This window comes from Mytilus trossulus, chromosome 4 (assembly GCF_036588685.1).
Source record: "Mytilus trossulus isolate FHL-02 chromosome 4, PNRI_Mtr1.1.1.hap1, whole genome shotgun sequence".
Lineage (NCBI taxonomy): Eukaryota > Metazoa > Mollusca > Bivalvia > Mytilida > Mytilidae > Mytilus > Mytilus trossulus.
In genome coordinates this window covers 62,217,388-62,242,922 of record NC_086376.1, presented here as the reverse complement: position 1 = coordinate 62,242,922, position 25,535 = coordinate 62,217,388, and the positions used below count along the sequence as shown (strand labels likewise).

Genomic DNA, 25,535 nt, shown 5'->3' with positions numbered 1-25,535 from the left:
CTCCCAAAATCAATACCAACCTTCCTTTTGTGGTCATAAACATTGCGTTAAAATTTCATTGATTTCTATTTACTTGAACTAAAGTTATTGTGTGAAAACCAAGAATAATGCTTATTTGGGCCCTTTTTTGGCCCCTAATTCCTAAACTATTGAAACCAAAACTCCCAAATTCAATCCCAACCTTTCTTTTGTGGTCATAAACCTTGTGTCAAAATTGCATAGATTTCTATTAACTTAAACTAAAGTTATAGTGCGAAAACCAAGAAAATGCTTATTTGGGCCCTTTTTGGCCACTAATTCCTAAAATGTTGGGACCAAAACTCCCAAAATCAATACCAGCCTTCCTTTTATGGTCATAAACCTTGTGTTAAATTTTCATAGATTTCTATTCACTTTTACTAAAGTTAGAGTGCGAAAACTAAAAGTATTCGGACGACGACGACGACGATGACGACGACGACGCCAACGTGATAGCAATATACGACGAAATTTTTTTCAAAATTTGCGGTCGTATAAAAATTTCTTGCTATTTCACAATATTGTGCAATTAGATATTTCTTGCTTACTATTCTGGACAAAGAAAGATAACTCTAATAAAAAAAATTTGCTATTGCACAATGTTGTGCAAATAGATATTTCTTGCTTACTATTCTGGACAAAGAAAGATAACTCTTAATTAAAAAAAAATTTGCTATTTCACAATATTGTGAAATTAGATATTTCTTGCCATTGCACAATACTGTGCAATTGAAAAGACTTGCTATTGCACAATACTTAATATAATAATTTTAGATCCGGATTAGGACCAACTTGAAAACTGGGCCCATAATCAAAAATCTTAGTACATGTTTAGATTCAGCATATCAAAGAGGCCCAAGAATTAAATTTTTGTTAAAATCAAACTTAGTTTAATTTTGGACCCTTTGCACTTTAATTTAGACCAATTTTAAAACTGGACCAAAAATTAAGAATCTACATACACAGTTAGATTTGGCATATCAAAGAACCCCAATTATTCAATTTTTGATGAAATCAAACAATGTTTAATTTTGGACCTCGATTTGGGCCAACTTGAAAACTGGGCCAATAATCAAAAATCTAAGTACATTTTTAGATTCAGCATATCAAAGAACCCCAAGGTTTCAATTTTTGTTAAAATCAAACTAAGTTTAATTTTGGACCCTTTGGACCTTAATGTAGACCAATTTGAAAACGGGACCAAAAATTAAGAATCTACATACACAGTTAGATTCGGCATATTAAAGAACCCCAATTATTCAATTTTGATGAAATCAAACAAAGTTTAATTTTGGACCCTTTGGGCCCCTTTTTCCTTAACTGTTGGGACCAAAACTCCCAAAATCAATACCAACCTTCCTTTTATAGTCATAAACCTTGTGTTTAAATTTCATAGATTTCTATTTACTTATACTAACGCTATGGTGCGAAAACCAAGAAAAATGCTTATTTGGGTCCCTTTTTGGCCCCTAATTCCTAAACTGTTGGGACCGAAACTCCCAAAATCAATACCAACCTTCCTTTTGTGGTCATAAACATTGCGTTAAAATTTCATTGATTTCTATTTACTTGAACTAAAGTTATTGTGTGAAAACCAAGAATAATGCTTATTTGGGCCCTTTTTTGGCCCCTAATTCCTAAACTATTGAAACCAAAACTCCCAAATTCAATCCCAACCTTTCTTTTGTGGTCATAAACCTTGTGTCAAAATTGCATAGATTTCTATTAACTTAAACTAAAGTTATAGTGCGAAAACCAAGAAAATGCTTATTTGGGCCCTTTTTGGCCACTAATTCCTAAAATGTTGGGACCAAAACTCCCAAAATCAATACCAGCCTTCCTTTTATGGTCATAAACCTTGTGTTAAATTTTCATAGATTTCTATTCACTTTTACTAAAGTTAGAGTGCGAAAACTAAAAGTATTCGGACGACGACGACGACGATGACGACGACGACGCCAACGTGATAGCAATATACGACGAAATTTTTTTCAAAATTTGCGGTCGTATAAAAATTTCTTGCTATTTCACAATATTGTGCAATTAGATATTTCTTGCTTACTATTCTGGACAAAGAAAGATAACTCTAATAAAAAAAATTTGCTATTGCACAATGTTGTGCAAATAGATATTTCTTGCTTACTATTCTGGACAAAGAAAGATAACTCTAATTAAAAAAAAATTGCTATTGCACAATATTGTGCAATTAGATATTTATTGCTATTGCGCAATACTGTGCAATTAAAAAGATTTGCTATTGCACAATACTGTGCAATTGAAGATTTCTTGCTATTGCTCAATACTGTGCAATGGAAAATTTCTTGCTATTGCACAATACTTAATATAATAATTTTAGATCCTGATTTGGACCAACTTGAAAACTGGGCCCATAATCAAAAATCTAAGTACATGTTTGGATTCAGCATATCAAAGAACCACAAGAATTCAATTTTGTTAAAATCAAACTTAGTTTAATTTGGACCCTTTGGCCTTTAATGTAGACCAATTTGAAAACAGGACCAAAAATTAAGAATCTACATACACAGTTAGATTTGGCATATCAAAGAACCCCATTTATTCAATTTTTGATGAAATCAAACAAAGTTTGGTTTTGGACCCCGATTTGGACCAACTTGAAAACTGGGCCAATAATAAAAATCTAATTACATTTTTAGATTCAGCATATCAAAGAACCCCAAGGATTCAATTTTTGTCAAAATCAAACTTAGTTTAATTTTTGACCCTTTGGACCTTAATGAAGACCAATTTGAAAACAGGACCAAAACTTAAGAATCTACATACACAGTTAGATTCAGCATATCAAAGAACCCCAATTATTCAATTCTTGATGAAATCAAACAAAGTTTAATTTTGGTCCCTTTGGGCCCCTTATTCCTAAACTGTTAGGACCAAAACTCCCAAAATCAACACAAACCTTCCTTTTATGCTCATAAACCTTGTGTTTAAATTTCACAGATTTCTATTTACTTATATTAAAGTTATGGTGCGAAAACCAAGAAAATGCTTATTTGGACCCCTTTTTGGCCCCTAATTCCTATACTATTAGAATCAAAACTCCCAAAATCAATCCCAACCTTCCTTTTGTGGTCATAAACCTTGTGTCAAAATTTCATAGATTTCTATTTACTTTTACTAAAGTTACTGTGCGAAAAACAAGAAAATGCTTATTTGGGCCCTTTTTGGCCCCTAATTCCTAAAATATTGGGATCAAAACTCCCAAAATCAATCCCAACCTTCCTTTTGTGGTCATAAACCTTGTGTTAAAATTTCATAGATTTCTATTCACTTTTACTTAAGTTAGAGTACGAAAACTAAAAGTATTCGGACGACGACGACGCAGACGACGATGATGCCAACGTGACAGCAATATACGATGAAAATTTTTCAAATTTTGCGGTCGTATAAAAACTTAACTTTGACCACTGAACCATGAAAATGAAGTCAAGGTCAGATAACACCTGCCAGTTGGAAAAGTACACCTTACAATAATTTTCTACACCATACAGCAATTATAGAAGTCCTACTGCTAATAGTATCTGATATATGAACTTGAGCATCAAAACTTAACCTTGTTCACTGATCCATGAAATGAGGTTGAGGTCAAATAAAAACTGTTTGATGGGCATGAGGACCTTACAAGGTATGCAAATACTGAATATACTTTTACTCATAATAAGAAATCAACATTAAAAAAAAATGTCCATTTTTTTCCCAAAGAGTCACTGAACCATGAAAATGATGGCAATGGACATCTGACAGACATAAATTTTGAAACATGAGGCATTTCATACAAAGTATGACGCATCCAGGTCTTCCATCTTTTAAAATATAAAGATAGATAAAGAGGTTATCTAATGCCACCGCCCCTGCAACACTTTCTCGAGCTTTCTGCAACAAAAGTCACAGGCTTGACAAAAACACTTCTAGTATGAATTGTAACAGGCTTAACATGTTTGAATGGTTTTACACTAGTAATTTTGGGTTCCTTTATAGCTTGTTGTTTGGTGTGAGCCAAGGCTTTGTGTTGAAGGCCGTACATTGACCTATAATGGTTTACTTTTATAATTGTTATTTGGATGGAGAGTTGTCTCATTGGCACTCACACCACATCTTCCAATATATTATAACAATATGATTGATTGCTGCTACCTAACACCACTTTCAGCATAATTGACTTAAATGTAGCAGTCAGTTTTTTAAAATAAGTCCAAGTATGAGTTTTGCTCATTGTTATAGGCTGCACAGTGACCTATAGTTTTTAATTTGTGTCATTTTGGTCTCTTGTGGAGAGTTGTCTCATTTGCAATCATTCCACATCTTCTTTTTTATAAGAAGTTTGAACCAACATCCAACCTTCAGCAGAAGAACTGACAATATGACTTTGGAAAATAAAAAACAAAACATTTTTGCATTTATTTGTTTATTTACTTTATATGAGGTATATCAACAAAGAACAATAGCTTTAACTTCATCTCATTACCCTCAAGGCAAATAACGTGTTTTACAAAATTAACATATTCAAAATTTTAATCACAATCTGTGTGCAATAATAACAATGAAATCTTTGTGCTCCTCATTCCATAATAATCAATGTCTGAATAAGTAAAGAATTTAAGTCTTCATTTCAGATAAAGTATTATGGTGATGATCATAGGTAGCCTTAAATCTAAACAACACAATTATATAGTAAATTTTTGCATAATCAATTGGCAACAAGTGAGGGACTGCTATGTCAGCCTTTCACATCATGGACAAAGAAAGTGTTATCATTATCTCCAACTTTATACAGCCTTTAATCAAACATGGCATCCATATATGGCACTTTCAAAACTAATTTATTGACCAATACTAATTTTGTCAGTTAGAATGGAAGAAAATAAAATGATCTTGTTAGTTAAGTTTGCACTCCTAGATTAAACATTTTCAAATAAATTTACACCTTTCTAGAAGATTTTAATATAAAAAGGTAAAATAAAACGTTTTTTCGCAGTGAAATTTTATTCAGTATTAAGACATGCTTTTGAAAATATTTTTGTTTTAAAATATTCATGTCATCAATGAAAATATGTTCTTTCTGCCCCATAAGCAAGTAATGTTGAATTTATTATTTTATTGCTATCTATGTTAGTAGGCTAAGGGCACATTCTGTTTTCCAGTTAATGCTTCCTTTTGTTAAGTATATTAAGTTAAAGAACTTGATCTTTGTTATCGAAAAAAACTTTCAGAGGGCAACCTGCAGCATCAGATTTAGAAGGGGCCTAGGCCACCTCTTTTCTGTGAAAAATTTGGTTGATTATTTATGGAATCATTGAAGAATGACAGGAGTGGCCCCCTGTTAAGCGATCATTTGGCCCTTATTTGTGAAAAATTGTAGATTTCGCCACTGACCTGTATGTATCAATCAAAGATTCAATACTAAAATGAGCATATAATTGTAATTTTTCTCCTACCTGGAGCACTCATCTTTGATCAAGAAAAAACACAAATAGCCTGATCACATGATCTGATATGAAATATAAATACTGTGTACATAACAGCACCATTATCAATGGATGTTAAATAAGATTATTATAATTACTATACTATAATCAAAATAAATACAATGCTGACAATAAACGGCTTACATATAAACCTTCATAACATTTTAACATGAATACATTGATGTGTTCATGCTGACCAACACATCTGTTGTCTATTCACATAATATGGTTTAAGACAAAGTTAACATAGATATAGGAAGATGTGGTATGAGTGCCAATGAGACAACTCGCCATCCAAATAACAATTTATAGAAGTAAACCATTATAGGTCAATGTACAGTATATGCATTTTTTGAAGTACATTATCCAAGATACATTGAAGTCTTATAATAACCTACTAATATTTATATATTATGCAGATGATATAACAGATCAATGTCATACAGATAAAAAGATAAGATATAAGTTAATTTGATTTGCTCATATAGTTTAATTATTCTGGATAAAATATTGCACAATTCATAAATTTTTCATTCCATTGTTTAGGGTACTAAAGTTTTCACATAAATTTCAATGTTTAAAGTTTATAAGAATAACTGAGTCTATTTTATATGTACAAGTTAAAAAAAAGTTCTTTATGTTGATATGTTATCAAAGTATGATCATACTGACTCCTAAAAGAGAATTTACTTGTTTCTGAATACTATGTTTCATATCAATATATTAAATGGTCTGGTCCTTGAAAACAGATAATAATTTGTTTTCCTCCATGTGGAACCAATTTTTGTGGATTGATGAAAATTTGAACTTTCATGGCTATTAAATAAAATTTGTGGTTTTGCAAAAGTCTGAATACAAGCATATGGGAATTTGTAATTTGATGAACATCAAAATTTGTAGCTTAACTGTACAAACAAAATTAATGAAAATTAGATTCCAACAATAAATACTGAATTCACAGTTTATCCTTTCATTCTAACTCTCTATGGAAATGTTGTTGATATGAAATTAAATAAATAAAGTTAATAATTTAATTATTATATAAGTAATTCAAATTTCTGAAGAGGCAATTAACACAAGGACATTATAGGTATGAATGAACACAAAACACTGGTATAAACTGAACACAAAAAAGCATGAGGAAAAAAATCAGCCTTTTTAATATTAAAAAACAAAAAAAAACTATGATATGTGTAAATAATCATTTGTTTTAACTTTCAAAAGCAGAAACAAAATCTTCACTCCAAGCTGTTAACACTGCAAACCCAAGAATTAAATCTCTAACAATGCAATCAAGTCCAAAATCAGATCTTATTATTTGGTCCAAAATATAACATAATATAAACATTAATCTAAAAAATCCAAAAGTCCAAAGTTATAACAATGTGGAAGTCAATAAACAAATTCGCCAACACTGTATAGTCACAAACAGTATTGTGGTAACCATGGTAACAGTGATCATTATGACATATATATAACTGCATATATCATATGTAAGATGATGATAAAAAAAATATGTATTACGAGATCATTTCACATCCAATTTATCCAAAGAACGCCTTAAAAGTCACAGTTTTATTTTATCCATGTCCAAAACATGAAACAAGCATTTATATTCATTTCACAAAAATCCAGATCTTTTCTGTTATAAATAATCCAATTACTCTGCAGTTATTTAGTTGACAACACTTGCATCTAGACTTATATTTACTCCTGTATAGATAAAAAGACTAATAACTTTACAAAATGACTGCATATAAATTTTTTTCAGAAAAAAATGTTGTATATAAAAAAGCAAAATTTACAATTCAGAACTTAAGAAACAACCTGGTTTAACCTTATCTAAATATTCAGATCTATCATTTACGAATAAAAGTGTTCAGAAATACAATTTTTCAGATTTTTTTTCTTGATGCAAATAACAATATGATAACAAACAGATAAAACATGTAAAGCAAAAATATATGATATGTATTATTATTGTATCCTTACAAATATATCATTTGCATAAAATGGCAACAATAAACCAACACGAAATGCACTATTAAAGCCATACAATATAAGCACACAATGTTAGCTTCATAGCAAGCACAGTCATAATTCCATATAATACATTCTAGCACAATCCATCAGTGTAAAAAATAGGTCTAACAAAAATCATTTACAATGTTGGTTTGAATTATGAGCAAATTTATAGCTAGGTGCATAACAATTATTTTTTTTCAATTTCTCTATTTATCCAACCTGAATAGATGTGTGTAAAAGCTCATTGATCTTCATTTGTTTTGTTTCAAATATAAAATGATTACTCAAAAACAAATAAAGATCTGCTTTATTACTAATTGATGGAAATCAATCAAAAATTGGAACAAAAAAAAAAACACTTCACACAAATTTATGGCAAATGTTTCTTTGATTCATGATCCTTACAAAATTATAAAAAAGTAATTTATGCATATTCATATTTTTAAAGGCACATGCACTGCTATCATCAGAGAATTACTTATAATTATTTTAATGAATACAAAAATCATGCTTGGCAACATGTTGTAACTGATTGTTCAGATAAAGGACCAAGTATCCACTTAAAAGAATATGGAGCACAAAAATCTAAATTATGTTGTGTTACAAAATGTATTTTAATGTTCAGATCTATAAAACTATCCCTTTTGTTTAATTTTTCATCACTGGGGAAACAATCTATGCAGTTATGAAGTTACTTCTCAAGCTAGAAGCACAGAATAATTATAACTTTCAAGATTTCATCCTTATCTTTTCAAAGTTTAAGTTATATGTAAACATTCACTCTATAACCGGTGGTTTTACAATACATTATCATCAAGACAATAGCTTTTTATCTGTCCGTATTTTAAAATGCTAAATCTAAAACATTTACACACAATATATAAACCAGCGCTCCATTCTGAAAAATTTCCCTTGATAAAATAACAAGGCAACTACTTGACAATCACATGGCAAAAAAATCGCTGAGATGAATTCAATAATATACTATTTTAAACTTTTATAAAGACTTACTTAAGGGCTAAAACCAATGAAAAAGTGTAATTTTTCCCACAATAATTAGTGAACAACTATTTTTTGAAGAAAAAAACCAATTAAAAATAGTCCTGTAAATTTCACAAATTTTGTATATATCTTTAATTGTCTAACTTCTTCTTAACATTTCATCTATTTATTTGTAGTCAAGCAATGTTACATTATAAACATTTCTCCAGCAACTTGTTAAAATTTAAGGTCAAAATGCACTGACTTTTTATCTATGTCATCGACAGAAAATAGTGGAATTTTACATTGTACCCAAATCTAAAATTATTTGGAACAGTTTAAAAGTTGCAGAATGGAGAAAAAAATAATACATTGTCACAAATTACAAAGTTATTGGACCTCATATGAAAAAAGGATACAAATACTTAGTATAACATCACATTCTACTTTTTTTAATCTTTGTTCATATAAATTAATATTTTGGGATAATGTATAATTATTACAGTATGCAAAACTCATATGCCAATGTTTATTAAAATCAAACTGCATCTTTGTGAAAGACAATTTATAACAATAACAAATTTGTTAATGTTGCAATTAATATGTTGCAAAGTTCAACCACAATGTAATATAATAATAACAATATCACAGTTAACATGGTAACAAAAATGGTTTTAAGATACACATCAAATTTCTTCAGTCTTAAAATCAATTCCATATTCAAGATCTCCCCTATCTAACTTAGTATTACATATGCGGACTTAATGTTGTAAAGATGATCTAAAATTAGATTTAATTTACTTTATTTGAAAACTGGCCTCCCTGAAGTTACACAATTTGAAAAATTTACTAATCTTTCTGAGATTTTTGGTCTTTTGAAAATATCAATGAAAAAAAAAATATTAAAAAAATTCAGGATCAATGGAAATTTTTTAATGATGATGTATTTTAAATAATTCAATAAATAAAAATTGATAACAGGCTAAATCATTCTTGTGAAAATACATGGTTTTGTACAAAAAATCAGCCCAATTCATAAAATGCTCATTATTACATAGAAATGCTTCACCATCATTCTGTATTGAGATTTCCTGGGCTGGGTTTTCTTTACTGTAATTTGAAAATACCACATGAATCTTTGATTAGACAAATGCAGGATTCACAGACCATTTTCCCTTGGATGAGATTTTGGTATACATTAGATTTGAATTCCATATGACCATCACATGGTAGCTAAAGCTTCAGGACAATGTGTTATGACTTTAGCTACAAGTTTGTCAATGTACACCTTCATATCTTTCTTGTCATTCTTTAAGGCTAAAAGTAGAGAAAATTAAATATGCATTAGCTAAAAGTAGAGAAATTTAAATATGCATTAGCTAAAAGTAGAGAAATTTAAATATACATTAGCTCACAAAATCAAGATTTGTATGTGTGTGAACTTTCCATTATTTTAAAGATTTTTCAATTTTTTCTAAAATCCAAGTAGTTCAATTATCACCGTACCATTTCAGTATAAAAACATACATTTTTTTTTAATCTAGAAAAAGACTTAGAAATCAGACCACTAAAAATACATTTTACAGAATTATGCATAGATATTTCTATTTACACTTCAGAAAAGAACATTAAATAGTGGATATATATAGATAATGAGGCAATAAAATGTTCATTTATATATGTAATTTGCATAATCAATTTTACCACTACAATTCTAATTTCAACAACCATTGACAACAGTTAGTTTTCTTATATTCTAAAACCAATGAAGCATTACAAATCTATTTCTAAACGTAAACCATAACATTAAAGTTAAATCAGATAGAGCATTGTAATATATTGATGAATATGTTCTATTTTGTGTGACATTTTTATTATTTTTCACATATGTTACCTATACACATGATACATCACTTTGATAGTTTGACATAATATGACATAAAGCGTTATAAAGAAGTAAGCATTACTGTCAAATAAAAATAATTTTTAACAACTGAAAATTCTGAGAGATCAATAACAATGTACTCTAGTTATTATCACAGAAATAAACTTCTTTGTGTCATTTTTTCAAAAAAAGACAGTTCATAAATTCTGTAACTATGTAGTTTTGTACTTATCCATTTATTTGTAACATATACAAGATAAACATTTTTATTAAACATAACCATTTTTTTTGTGATTGCACTCAGAGGTGGATTAAGGGGGGGGCTTATTTGGAAAAAAAATTGGTTGCTTATATAGGGAATCACTGAAGCGTCACGTGACTGGAGCCTCTGAGGCAGTCAGTGGGCCCCAACTTATGAAAATTTCTGGATTTGCCACTGGCACTAAGTGGTAACTCCTTCTACCGAAACTGACCTCTGACAGTTTAAGCTCCTCTGTTGAGTCCTGTAATATTCATATTTTGGCTTTTGCAACTTTTGATCTTTTTGTACCTAATACAAGTGTTTTTTTGTTTTGCTTGGTATTTACTCAGGTGGTTGAAATGTGAAACAGGTGTTTACAGAAATCTACCATTGCTTGTTTTGTTTTGCTTGGTATTTACACACATAATTATCAGCTTGAAAAATGAAATGTGATGTATACAGTTATGATTTTATCTACTTATATTTACTTTCAATTTCTTCTTTTAGTACATCTATTTGTTCATTTTCCTTTTTTAAACGAGCAATTTCTGCTTGTAGGGACTCCATATTTACTTGTGGAACTACTGCTTGTACTGTAAAAATATAAGAAACGATTCAACTACCGGTATATAAGAATTTTAATATCAAAAGTCTGGAATTGATTTGTTTCAAATTTGCCTGAATTTTGTAATTAAACTTCCTTTGTCAAGAGTCCATATATCCGATACTTAAAAATCATACTTTTTATCAGGAACTTACCCTTTCAGCGCCCTGAACTACAGTTTTCATAATTGGTCTTATGCAATACTTCAGTCATAAATGTGTACATGATGATATACAAATGTATATAAATTAAAATTTAAAGTGTGTTCTATATATGGTATATGCAGGCTTTAAACTTGTACAACTACAATGTACCTAACAAAAATATTTCACCTGATGATAATTTAGCCCCAAAAAAATTGTTCAGATTATAGAGTTTCTCTTATTATTTGCTTGAAATGTATGAACAAGTTTTTTATCTCTTCAACATGTTCAATTAAATTTCCTACCTGGACCTTTAGACTGGAACAAGGCATGACCTTCACTTGCCCTTCTGATATGTTTGAGAAAAGTTTTCTTTGACTTGACATCTGAATCATTATTGCCATCACCATCCGGTAATGTGACCTAAAATATACAAAACAGAGTATTTATTGCTGATGTTGCTTACAGGAAAATCTTCTATTTTAGAGATGCAGTCAGTTTAAAGAATTTAAAAATTTAATGTGTATTATCAATGACCAGATGACTGCTCAACATAAATCAAGTGAAATGATAAACCCTTCTGTAAGTTCTGTAACAATTCATGCGCTGAGTCCATTGAAACATAGAAACATTATTTACATTGTTAAATGATTTTCAACTTGAAATGCAACATATTCTTTTAAAGAAATAAAAAAGACAAGAAGGCCTGGGCTGCAGGTATTTGAAGATTTGTCAAATGAAGGTAAATTAATATTAACAACATAATTAAGGAACTTCTTCTGACATACAATTAAGAATAATTTACCAAATATAGAATCATATTCAAAACAGTGTGGCTGTGGCCATTGATTAACGACATAAATCATTTCATTGACTGGGACAGATTATGTGAACCTTTGTCTGTAACGACCACTAGTACTGCTCACTATATGTATGTGTTAAAGACACTTAAACTGTGGGGTCACCAAAGGTTTGCAACATCTAAATGAAGTTATTCGAAAAATTAATCAGGAACAACATGATGTTATGATTTATATCAATAATATAAATCAAAACATAAAGGTTATTCCTGATTAATTTTTCAAATTATTTTATTATTGAAGGTGTTAAGAACCTTTGGTTACCCCACAGTTTAAATTCTATAATAAGTAAGTAGTGAGCAGTGGTCATTACAAACAAAGTTCACCTAATCTGTCCCAGTCAATGGGATAATTTAGGTCGTCAATCAATAGCCACAGCCACACTGTTTTGAATATGATTCTAAATACATTCCAGGGTTCACCTTATTGCCTAAAATTATGTTCAATCATCAGATAAAATTTCAGGAAATTAGCTTAATGCCAGAAAATTTCAGGCCATAGCCTAATGCCTAGGCGTTAGCTTATGCCTAGGACAATGTAGGATTAAAGCTTAATGTCTAATTTCACTTATTGCCACTAACATATATACATGTAGGTATATAGAAACAGGTTTTTTGACAGTCTTGAGGAAATATATGACAAATATGTCAAATCTTAACACTGTATACCACTCAGAGTAATTGTGATCTAATGTCATTTTATGTAATCACAAGCTTAAAATGATGAAAATAAGTCAGTTAGCATTCAAAGTTTCAAAGACTTTTTGGGGTATATCCTGTATTACTAATGTATATAGAGGGAAGAACCACAAATTTGCGAAAGCAAATTTACAGATCTAACATTGTTGGGTTGATGTTTAGACGAGTTGTGTATATATATATATATATACAGGGTTCCTACATGTACAAAGGCCTCACTTGGCATATGCTCATTTTCCCAGCTGTTTCCTTTTTTTAAAATTCAAATTGGCAAGTGATTAACATTGGAAACTTCATGTTTTATTATTTTACCTCCCAGATTGGCATATTGGTGAACCTTAATATTTAACCTGAATACTTGATCTGAATGTCTAAAATATTTATTTGGACTTTACAATGAAAATCAGATAATGTTTACAATCATTTGACAATTGAATTTACTTAAACTATCCATTTACATGTATCATCAATATCATGTATATCATGTATATCATTCTGTTAAAATTAGGTTACATGTACTTACGCTCATTTTCTGTTTTGGTGACCTTGGTACTTTAGGTGAGGGTGGAACGGTTACATTATTACTAAGTTCTTCATCACCTATAGAGAATCTTGTGTTAGAACTACACGAATCACTTTCAGACACTGAGGGTGTCGCGGGAGCATTTGGATCCACATAAGTAAAACCATTTTTCAATGTTCCTATCCCTCCCGACTCAGTTTCTAGAATAATATCACCTATTCCTGCCGTGGAAGGTTTAATCTTTAAGAAGATTCTTGAAGAAGATTCAAACTCTACATAGTCAGCGTGATCCACCTCACAGATTAATAACTCCATTATATCAGCCTTAGATAAACCTAGATTCTTCCCTTCAATTGTGACTCTTGTTCCTCCATCAATTAATGCCTCTGATGGGGTGACACTATGAATTATGGGTAATTTTCCAGCATTATTTAATCCTGATCCAATACTGCTGGCACGACCATTACTTAAATTTGAAACATTCTTATCCTCATCATCCTGTGTCGGACTCCTTGCGAATGAAAACAAGTCATGTATAGACTTTGAAAACTTTTTGTTTAATGTTTGTAAAGCCGTACTACCCCTTCGTTTTTCATGTTTATGTCTCATAATCGGAGATGATGTCATACCATTTCTATGTTTATCATATACATTTGGAGTACTCGTACGTTTGGGTGTACTTGAATTCGGAAAAAATGAAGGTCTATACTTTGACACAAAGCACTGGTAAATAAGTTCTCCTTTGGGACTAGGACATTTTTTATGGGATTGTAATGGCTGCTTCATCTGCCTGCCTGGTGGTCCTAACAACGTTGCTACAGGAATATTGATTTGACCTAGGATGTCTTCTTTTTCTGTCACTATAAGGAATACTTGGTCTGCAACATTGTTCACTTGTCTACAAAAAGTAATCATAATATAACATCTTTTTATAGTCATGCAACATGTGGAATCAAAATGTTAATGACCTTAATATTTCTGTAATATTTGCTACTGAATATTGAACATCAATCAATCAAGCACACAAATAAAACAAACAGTATACCAAACTGTGAGTTTACAAGAAATCAGGATTGTTTGACTGTCTATCATAAGATTACTTGTTGCTTTTCATCACAAGTCAAATAGAAGAGAGGAGAAAATACTCACACTTGCCCTTTGGCCCAAGTGAGATAAATAGAGTTCAACAATGCAAATCATTTAGTCTATGCTTGGTGAATAGCCAAAATAGAAAATATTGTGAAAAAGCCAATTAATGTTTTTCAAGGAATTCTTCTTTCTGTAGTTCATTTTTTTCTCTCTCGAAAAAGATGTAGTGGTAACTTTTTTTGAGATTTTATATAATTTGTGCAGTATGAGTCTGTGTCTCTGTCAATATGTTTACTTTATGGATTTTGATTGTTTCTTCCTTTATCTTTCCTTCCAAATTGAAAGTCTTACTTTACATAGTGATGCATATAACTCAGAAAAGTAATTATGAGACAATAAAAAACAAAAATGTGTCCCTAGTACACAGATGCCCCATCCACACTATAATTTTTCTATGTTCAGTGGACTGTGAAAATAGTATAAAATCCTTAATTAGGCATTAAAATTAGAAAGATCATATCATAGGGAACATGTTTACTAAGTTTCAAGTTGATTGGACTTCAACTTCATCAAAAACTACCTCGACCAAAAACTTAAACATGAAGCGGGACGAACGGACAGACAGATGAAGAAACGGACGCACAGACCAGACAACATAATGCCCATAAATGGGGCATAAAAAATCATTCAACAGCATTCTTTTAAGGCAAGTTGTTATTCAGGGGGGCAAGAGAGTTTCACATGTTCAGGCAAGTTTAAGTCAAACAAATAAATCCAAACACAGAAATACAATCATTTAAAAAAAATCCTTGTAAGGTAAATAGTTTTAATCATTCCCTAAGCCATAACACACCAGACATTGTATATCATGTATATCATACAAATATCTAATCAGATGTAAAACATGCATTAATATAGGACTGAATCTGTAACGATATAAATAAGATATTTTGATGTTTGTCTTGAGGGTATGTTTCAATACACGTTCATTGATACCTATATCCTGATAGTATCAATGGAGTCCAATCATCTATACATATACCCCTGAAGGTACTAGGAACTTATCCTATATCATGTACAGTATGTCACATGATGACATACCCACCAAATATGTGCTTACATCAAAAATTGTCAAAGAATATTAAGATTTAATCTGTAATGAACTGGGTTAGAATTTCATACAATTTCACGGAAGTGTACTTAAATTATTGGTAGCCTTAGGCTGTTGTCTGCTCTTAAATCAGGTTTGTGTCTCTTTAACACATTCCCTGTTTTCAATTTTATTTAATTATTGTTTTTACATGAAAATATTATTCAGTAATCATAACTTTATTCTATACCAAGTTTGAGGAAAGAATTTTTTTTTATATATAAATGAGGCTGTTCGTTGCCTTGTTTGAATTATTTTACATTGTCATATCAGGGCCTTTTATAGCTGTCTATGGGGTATGTGCTTTGCTCATTGTTAAAGGCCATACGGTGTCAACCTATAGTTGTTTAATAATGTCTGTGTCATTTTGGTATCTTGTTGACGGTTGTCTCATTGGCAATCATACCACATCTTCTTTTTTATAAATACATGTTTTATATCTATGTAAACCTACATGACAGATTCCTCGTTCCATTCTGGACATCCTCCAGGATCTTTTACAACACATGTTCTGTACTTTCTATTACCTACACCAAATATCACAGAAAACTTGTGGCGACCTGAAAATAAAATAAACATGTAAAATGTAATTACTGTTTTATACAGTACATGTATCATGAAAATAAAATAGAACATGTAAAATGTAATTACTGTTTTATACAGTATCATGAAAATAAAATAGAACATGTAAAATGTAGTTCATGTTGTATACAGTACATGTATCATGAAAATAAAATAGAACATGTAAAATGTAATTACTGTTTTATACAGTTTCATTTTTTTTTTTTACATATTCATAAAATATTTTTTTGATTTCTAGTAGTGATTTTTATCATTTTTTTTTAACAACCAATAATGTATGAAATAAAACTTTTCATACATATCTATTATGTTTATAAAAAGAAATTTTTAATTGATATCACTAATTAATATGATGTATTACATACCTTGCTTCTTTCCTTGAAGCCCTTTTCCAGCAACCACTGTAAAATATAAAACAAAATTCAATTAAATATTTTTTCATACTTAAAACTAAACTTTGAAATTATGTGTACCTTTTAGTATTCATTGTATTAGTCAAAATATTTTAGGGAAAAAAAAGAAACAAAAGAGGACATAAAAAATGTTAAAATAAAACCAACATTACCATCATACATTTGTTATATATGTCTGCATGTACATCATTTCTGAATTATCTCATATATTTTTAAATCACAGAAGTTCTGTAACTATGTGAAACATAACATCAAAATGTTATGGAGGATTATTTTTTTAACTTTGTCTAATGTATTTTCTTTCTTTGAAAATCAATAATGGTGGCTCTCCAGGCATATGCATAGCCATATATGTCTGTAAATTGACAGAATGAAAAACAACCTTACCAATAATAGTAATTTCATCTGGTTCCGTGGCAGACATTTTACCACTGTTTCCATCTATTGTACCTTCATTTTTAACCTGAAATGTATAAATCTAATGATGAAAACAAATGCTGGGCAATTTTTCAGTGTAGAATTTGTATTATCTTTTAAAATTTTGTTTTATTCTTAATACATGTTTACATGTCAGCATGTAGTAATATACATGAATTCAAATAACAAGGAAATAACGTTAATTCTTACCATATGTACATGCGGTATATGTACATGTACATATGTTGAACCCTTTTGTCTGTGATGGTATCAGTTACAGTTAATTTTCTTATAATTATAATACTGATGTAACAATGCAAAATATAATTTTTGATAAAAACAACTTCATCCTCAATAACTTGTGAATATTAGCTACTTATATCATTTCTAAGTAATATAACCCGATAAGGTAAGTACTACAGATTATAAACTGACAACAGCATTGACTGGTTGATAAATAAACTTCCTTCACCATGTTCATTGATGTATCAATTTCAAGTTTATCACATATGTAAAGTTTGTACATATCTGTGTTGTGATTCAGCATCACATTAAAATAGGAAGAGTAAATTGATCGAAAGTGATAACATTACTTAAATTAATGTGAGGATTTTCCCATAATAAGAAAGCTGTTAAATTATTTCAGTGTCTGATATACAAAATATGCATTTGTCAAATTAACACTAGATAATTATAATAACCAGTGCAAGGCTCAGACATAAAAGTCTATACCTTTAAATTTTTACAGTTATGGTGTACATTCAATCTGAGAATTTCAATAAGTGTTTATTTATAAATTGTTTTGGTACAAGGCTACTTCTGTATTTCAGAATTTTTTTACTACAGGAAATCCCAAAACAGAATTTTCTTCGACTGCTTTAAACAATAAAAATAGCTACAGTTTGCAGGAAATTGAAACAATCCATCTTTATTTGTACAATAAAATAATTTCAGAAGTGATTTTTTAACTCACAAAAAACAAAACAATGTGAAACAAACTTTGACCATAGAAAGAAATTTTTATTTCACCCATTTAGGGATGAGGAAGGCAGTTTACCAGGGCCTTAAATCAACTAAACTAAAGCAATAACTTGAAATTAAATAATTTTGGTATTGTTTCCGAAAGAAGCTCAGTGGAGGATCCAGAACATTTCATAAAAGGGTGGGGTGGGGGCTGACTGACTGACCTAAGGAGGGGGAGTTCTATATAATCAACATTTTTTTCCCTACAAAATGTAGCCCCTCCCCCCTTTGATTCACATATGAAGCTAGAATGGTACACAATAATATGTGACCTATTAACACTATACCTGTACATGTATGTGATGTGAAGAACTTAATACTAGTTCATGCCTGACAAAGTCAGTTGATCAAAAGTTTACATTATTATTTCTCTTACCAAAACCAACAGTGAGAATAAAACACCACCTCCATTTAACTTTTTACAAAAAAAACTTTTGCAACTTTTGTAACACTTTACTATCTGACTATTGGTAATACATGTTTAAATTGTTCAGTAATTTACATTTTCATCATTTACATGATTTAGAAACTATTAAGTATGCACATTAATATCACAACTAATAATTTTTTAGGGAAATAAATATTAATGTCTTTAATTTGAAGGAAATGAATATTAACTCTTTAATTTGAAGGAAATGAATATTAACTCTTTAATTTTAAGGAAATGAATATAAACTCTTTAATTTTAAGGAAATGAATCATCATTAGACTTGTTAACATCATACAGTCATCACTTTAGCATTATAGCAAACACTTTTCTAGCATCTCATCCTGGTGTGGAATATTTCCAAAAGAACAATTACATTTTTGTGTACATGCATTCAATATATCTCATGTACTGTGATAGAGGATGAATTTTAACTTAGAGTATCACCAATAAATTTAACATTATTAATGATCACTGTAAATTTTTAGGTCAGGGTCAGATGTACCCAGCCAGAGGCAGTCATACAAACATGTAAACCTTTAAATCATGTTAAAAAAGATAGTTCACGACTATAGATTTAAAAAAAATACAACAGTGTTAACAATTGAATATCCTGCTAAATAAACAGGGTAATTTAACTGTTCATTGTCATAAATATCAACAGGAATTACCTGCTTTATTTGAATGGGGTCAAATTATTTCATAATTCAATGCCAGAATCATTCTCTGTAAATTATCTTTATTGATGTCCAAATTGGACTTTTTTAACACTTTTTAAACACTTGGGAACACTTGGCTTTTAGATTTACATACACTTTGTTAGAATACATTGATAGATAATTGTAAATTCTAAAACATTCCTTCAAACACTTTGAGTACACTCTCGTGGTAAAATATGAATGTATTGTTAGGGCTGTTCCTATTGTACTCCCACGTCAAATGTATTTTAATGAATGAGCTACCCGACGTCATAGAACAACCACGTCAGAATATAAGCATTTTACGGGAAAATACACGCTTGTGAAACCGAAAATCATCATAACAAGAAAACGTAAACAAATGATGCTAAAATGTGATATAAGCCATTTTGTTTTAAACACATAAAACATATAAGTAAATTATCATTAGATTCATCCACAACTATCTAAATACATTATTGTAAATAGTTTAAGCATGTCACTAATTCAGACAGTTTGTTCCTTTCTTTTACGCCAATTGAATAGTGCGTTCATTTATGGGAACAGCAAATATCAGCCTCCACCTAGAGCGCTTTGATCCAAAAGAATAGCCCTATTTGTCCTATTAGAATCAAAATAATTCATGGGTAAAATATTTGTCATAAAGGGCCAACCCGTGGTAAAATCACGATATATTCAAGCCCCCATGAATTATTTCTTAATTAAGAAATGATTATTAGACACACCAATTTTTATTTACAACATGTACAGAAAAAAATGTTTGTGGTCGTACAAAATGTATATTGCTATGACGTTGGCCTCTTCATCTGAAGAAACATTGGTTTTCGCACTATAACTTTAGTTTAAGTACATGTGTACAATGTAAATAGAAATCTATGAAATTTAAACACAAGGTTTATGACCACAAAAGGAAGGTTGGGATTGATTTTGGGAGTTTTAGTCCCAACAGTTTAGGAATTAGGGGCCAAAAAAGGGCCCAAATAAGATTTTTTCTTGATTTTCGCACAATAACTTTAGTATAAGTAAATAGAAATCTATGAAATTTAGACACAAGGTTTATGAACACAAAAGGAAGGTTGGGATTGATTTGGGGAGTTTTGGTACCAACAGTTTAGGAATTAGGGTGCCCAAATAAGCATTTTTCTTGGTTTTTGCACCATAACAGTTAATTACGTGTACTTTAATATAATTGTAAATAGAAATCTATGAAATTTAAACACAAGGTTTATGACCATAAAAGAAAGGTTGGGATTGATTGATTTTGGGAGTTTTGGTCCCAAACTACCAACAGTTTTGGAATGAGGGGCCCAAAGGGTGCAAATTAAACTTTGTTTGATTTCATCAAAAATTGAATAATTGAGGTTCTTTGATATGCTGAATCTAACTATGTATGTAGGTTCTTACCTTTTGGTCCCGTTTTCAAATTGGTCTACATTAAGTTTTAGTTTGATTTTTTTTTAACAAAAATTGAATTCTTGGGGTTCTTTGATACATGCTGAATCTAAACATGTAATTAAATTTTTACTTGATAGCTTCTTCCATCATAACAAAAGACTTCTCAGCGTCCTAACATTTCCTTGGTGTTAGGAAGCCATGGATCATTTGTGGTGTAATGTAAGATATAAAGTGAAACATCTCCATTCATCCCAAAAGGGAGTTTACACAAAATATTCCACTGCACAGCTCTGGAAAGATGGCTCAAATATTGGAGTAATTTAGGTACACACATGTATACAGTACTAACAGATTTGTAGATCTTAAATTCCATTTGTCAGTACCAACTTATAGCTCCTTAATATACAAACGGGTTTATGTCTGATGGGCCCATGTTAATACACAGGTACTTGAATGTGGCTAAATTTATCATCACATGCCTGTAACCCAATAGCGTTGGAATAAATGGTCAATATGATTACAGATTTATTTTTTATATTACATTTATTGCATAACGTTTATGTTCACATTCCGTAAATATGTTCATCAATCACCTGTGTTTTATGACATTTTTTACGTTAAAAATCATAATAAGTTTAACCTTACTTAAATTGCTGCACTCTAAGTGAGATGACAAGAGAATACACAAACACTAAAAGCTGTTTCTTCGATGAAAATTGTGTAAAAAAATAGTAATATTTACTTTACTTTGTCTATCGTTACCTTTCAGTTCCTTTTTCGTCACACCTGTCAGAATTTACACGACCTCTTGTAAAACAGAATTATATTGGATAAAATGAAAATATCGGCCAATCAAATGATATGTTCTATTTGTTGTTCGGATTCCGATTTTGTATATTATTGTTTTGACGTCAGAGGTTAAAACCATTTATATGATACCTTTTTAACTTTTAAAGATTTCAGTCAGAAATTTTTAATCTGTATATATTAACATTTAAAACTTATGATAGAAGTTTTAAAATAACGTTTCATGGAATACTTTTAAAATGGATTATATTGTGCCGTGTAACATTCTATATTGATATTTGTGCCCGTGTAAATAAGCCAATTAATTAATTCTTATAATCCGTTTGGATGTGCTCCTCATTAGCAGGAGGAAGATACAGAAAAGAAGAAGAAGAAGAAGGTTATAGGGTCAATTAACTGACAGAGAAAAGAGGGGGAGGGGTCGTGAGGAGGGGTTGAGAAGTGGTGATGTATTCACTACTAAAATAATAATAATTATTGTATAATATAAAACAAACAAGGTGATTCTTTTGAGAAAATTTTATAATTTGATGGGGAGCTAGAAATCTATAATTTGATTTTTATGATGTTTCTATACTAATGAGGGGGAGGACAGGGGGGTACCCTTCTCCCTTCTCCCACCCCTCTTCTCCTTTCTCCTACCCCGTTCTCCTTTCTCCCATTAGAATATAACATCTCCGTTGAGATATTTTTTCTTGAAATATTAGATAATTTTTTAAAAGGAGAGATATTTTATTTTTTCTCATTTCTCCAACTTTTTCTCCTTTTTCCCAGCCTTCCTCTCCTTTCTCCTACCCCTTTCTCCTTTCTCCAACCCCTTTCTCCTTTCTCGTACCCCTTTCTCCCTGTCTCCCTTACTCCTGTCCCCCCCTCACCAATGTCAAGACAGAGACATATAATACTGGTCAAGCTTTCCTGGCCACAATTCTCATCCTGCAATTCTCTTTCTACAAAGCTATCCTGCAATTTGTCAATCTGCAATTGCATTTGGAAAACTACACAGCGACATTTTTTTCCCCCCCGAGTTTAAAATCATAGTTTGTACTTTTTTGTTCGAAAATAAGATTTATATCAAAGATTTTTATATCCCATTAATTAATTCTAACTTTAATTTGTAGATTTCTAACTCATATTAACGATTTTGTAATTAGCATTTAAAAATCATGATGACGATTTATCTTGACCGTGAAGTATTATCTGTCAAGTCCAGGATGTGATTCAGTCACGTATAAATTACACATGTTTAACCCACATTTGCGATTTTTTAAACTCACATTAACGACTAAAAATAAATAGAAATATGATGTATAATAAAATTTTCTCATGATATACCCTATAATAAGTAGCTACTGGACCGTACTACAGTGGGAGGGGAATGAATATCTGGGGTAAGCATTCCGAAAGGCTAAAAATGTCGTCCGAAACATTGAAATTAAGCAAAATTGGATCAAATACGCATTCGGGACACTCACTTTTCAACCCATTCTCCCTGTATAGTTCTAGTACATAGCAAGGCGTTATAAACGCTGTCAGGCTATCGTATAGCTGTTATGTAGTACTACAACGTGATGGTAAAGAATTTCTAGGGTAAGCATTCTTGTAGGCCGATAATTACGTCCGTAACACGAATAAAAAAAGTCTTTGATATAAAAAAAAAAAAAAAAAAAAACCATTCGGGTCACCTACTTGTCCAACCCATTGCCTCGACAGTTCTGTACGGCTAGGGATCATATACTTTGCTTTGATAAAGAACTATCGGATAGTATTGCAGCGGGAGGGTACATAATTTCTGGGTTAAGCTTTCCTAAAGGCCAAAAATGTCGTCTGAAACATGGAAATAAATGCAAATTCGATAAAGTACGCATTTAGGACACCTTCCGACCCTTTATCTCTGTAGTTCTTTATAGATAGGGATTATAGACGCTGCCCTGACGCGAAGCTATTGGGTAGTACTACAGCATGAGGGTTAAGAATTTCTGGGGAAAGCATTCTTTAAGTCCGAAAACTTCGTGCGTAACACGGATTTTTTTTTATAAAATACGCATTCGGGTCACCCACTTGTCCAACCCATTGCCTCGACAATTCTGTATGGCTAGGGATCATAGACTCTTTCCAACAAGTAGGTACTACAGCGGCAGGGTACATAATTTCTGGGGTAAGCATTCATGTGTTAATTGATATTTATAAGCCGGCACACGTTCTGTAAAAACATGTTTTGTTTATTAGTTGCAATATTATTATTCCTTACCAAGGACCGTCACGGCCGTATATCGATATTTTGACTTTGTGTTTTTTTTTTATTATCTATTGACACAGAGTTGAGCCTTCAGTAGTATAGCCTCAGCGGATATATATATATGCTTTACTAAAAACGATATACAGTATAAACAGAGACCCGACAGAATATACCAATTTAGTAAAAATACCCTTTTTCACAGAGGATTCAATTATAGCGTCTACCGTCGATAGTTTTATAATATAGAATAAAGAAACATTGACATTACACTAAACTTGGACGTACGTGCAAACGGTTTGGGAGAGGACGTCTCTAATGTTGTTATAACTTGTGTCCAATCCCTTTTGCTACTTTTGCAAATAAAATATGTTTAATCTTAAACGGTTTCAATGCATGCACTGGTATTTCATTTAATGAAATAAATCAAAATCTTTTGATTTCAGTGTATGACTGATTGTATAGACATGGGTGTTGTAATGTGAACTGGATGTATAGAGTTGACGAGGGCAAATATCAAATGTCATACTAGTGTCAAAATTATGTCCACACTCATAATTCAAGCTTTTCAAACAAGTAAACTATTTTTTTTTAATAAACATATTTTGTTCCAGGCTAGGAGATGCTTATAATCTTTACAAACAAGTGTATACGAGAAACATTTTTTAGGTGTCGGTCCTATGCAAGTCAGGAGCTTTTTATTCGGCGTGTTTACTTCATGTTGTTTGCTGTCTGCAATAACTTAAACCATTTTTGTTTTTGTTTTTTATCATTTGTAAAACTGTTGGTTTCTTGTATTTTGCCATGATGGGCCTTTTCGCCAAAAAATGGTTCTTTATAAGTATTTTACTATATACTTTTAACTTCCTTTTCTTCTTCTTTTTTGAAGGACCGATCAGCAGTTGACTGGACCAAATCTACCAAGGAACTCACTCAGTTATAACTCATCGCATTGAATAAGTTAACATACATTTTTTACCTATCTGTGTCTTCTCACTGACTTATCCCGTAGATACCATCTAAATAACCAGAGGAGATCTACCTTGACATACATCTGGATTTGAAAATAAATGTCCGTTTTAAAATAACAGACAAATTTGACGAGTGTTTGTGGCATGACATGTATAATAAATTCAAAATCCTCATAAAATCTTATTTACTTACCTCTTCCTGGATCGGGAATTTCCACAGTTCACTCTTCATTCCTCTCCTCTTTCGAACACGTAACTTTAATCTACACCACATTGTTCCGGGAGTATACACCATTTAACTTTGACATATAGTCTTGTACCAAATTATTCTATTACTTGTCGACATGTCTCCTTCATCATGTTTGTATTTACATCAAAACATTTATATACGATTTACATAAAAACATTTATATCATGACGATTTACCTCTATAGATACATGTTTGTCCTTTTATGCAACATTTCAAACAACACATTATCTATCGTAATGACGAAGAAGTGAGTTAGGAGTGCGTTTTTTCGTTAAATTTCGTTAATTTTTATTTTTTATGTAAATTTTGATGTCATCATTAAATTGTTGTTATTACATGTAATTGTCATGCATTTGACCCTCTTATGGGTTGAATTTGTGCTTTGATAAAAATAAAAAAAATCAGGATCTTTATTTCCTTTATTATACAATTTTTTAGGTACTATATTCCTTTAAGTGAATTTCCTCCGAAACTTCACACATCGATATCAATATGTCAGTTTGGTGCAAGATCGGGTGTCAGTAGATGCGACTCTGCCCTCAACAACCCTAAAATTTTATCAACATTAAAGAGATAGATAGTTATCAATACTAGTATATAG

At 30.9% G+C, this 25,535-nt stretch overlaps 1 protein-coding gene across 5 annotated transcripts; it reads right to left on the bottom strand.

The window, feature by feature from the left end:
- Positions 1-8,799: 8,799 nt before the first annotated feature.
- LOC134715708 (uncharacterized) lies at positions 8,800-25,066 on the bottom strand. Of its 5 annotated transcripts, none has more exons than XM_063578063.1 (8): positions 24,878-25,066; positions 17,101-17,176; positions 16,666-16,701; positions 16,173-16,278; positions 13,480-14,377; positions 11,704-11,821; positions 11,140-11,244; positions 8,800-9,842 (listed from the first exon to the last, which is right to left on the bottom strand). In XM_063578063.1, exons 1-8 carry the CDS (start codon positions 24,977-24,979, stop codon positions 9,748-9,750), a joined length of 1,536 nt encoding a protein of 511 aa, XP_063434133.1. In that variant the 5' UTR covers positions 24,980-25,066; the 3' UTR covers positions 8,800-9,747. The 5 variants fall into 5 exon arrangements, with proteins under 5 accessions (XP_063434133.1, XP_063434135.1, XP_063434136.1 ...); XM_063578065.1 differs by lacking the exon at positions 24,878-25,066 and adding an exon at positions 21,416-21,447; XM_063578066.1 differs by lacking the exon at positions 24,878-25,066 and adding an exon at positions 21,319-21,431.
- Between the last annotated feature and the right edge of the window lie 469 nt (positions 25,067-25,535).

Bases quoted from the DNA above. Each gene is read 5' to 3' on its own strand.
- LOC134715708 (XM_063578063.1), bottom strand. From the start codon at position 24,979: ATGGTGTATACTCCCGGAACAATGTGGTGTAGATTAAAGTTACGTGTT. The intron at 16,702-17,100 runs GTAAGGTTGTTT...TATATTTTACAG, and splicing joins AGATGAAATTACTATTATTG to TGGTTGCTGGAAAAGGGCTT. The intron at 11,245-11,703 runs GTAGGAAATTTA...ATATTTTTACAG, and splicing joins GTTCCAGTCTAAAGGTCCAG to TACAAGCAGTAGTTCCACAA.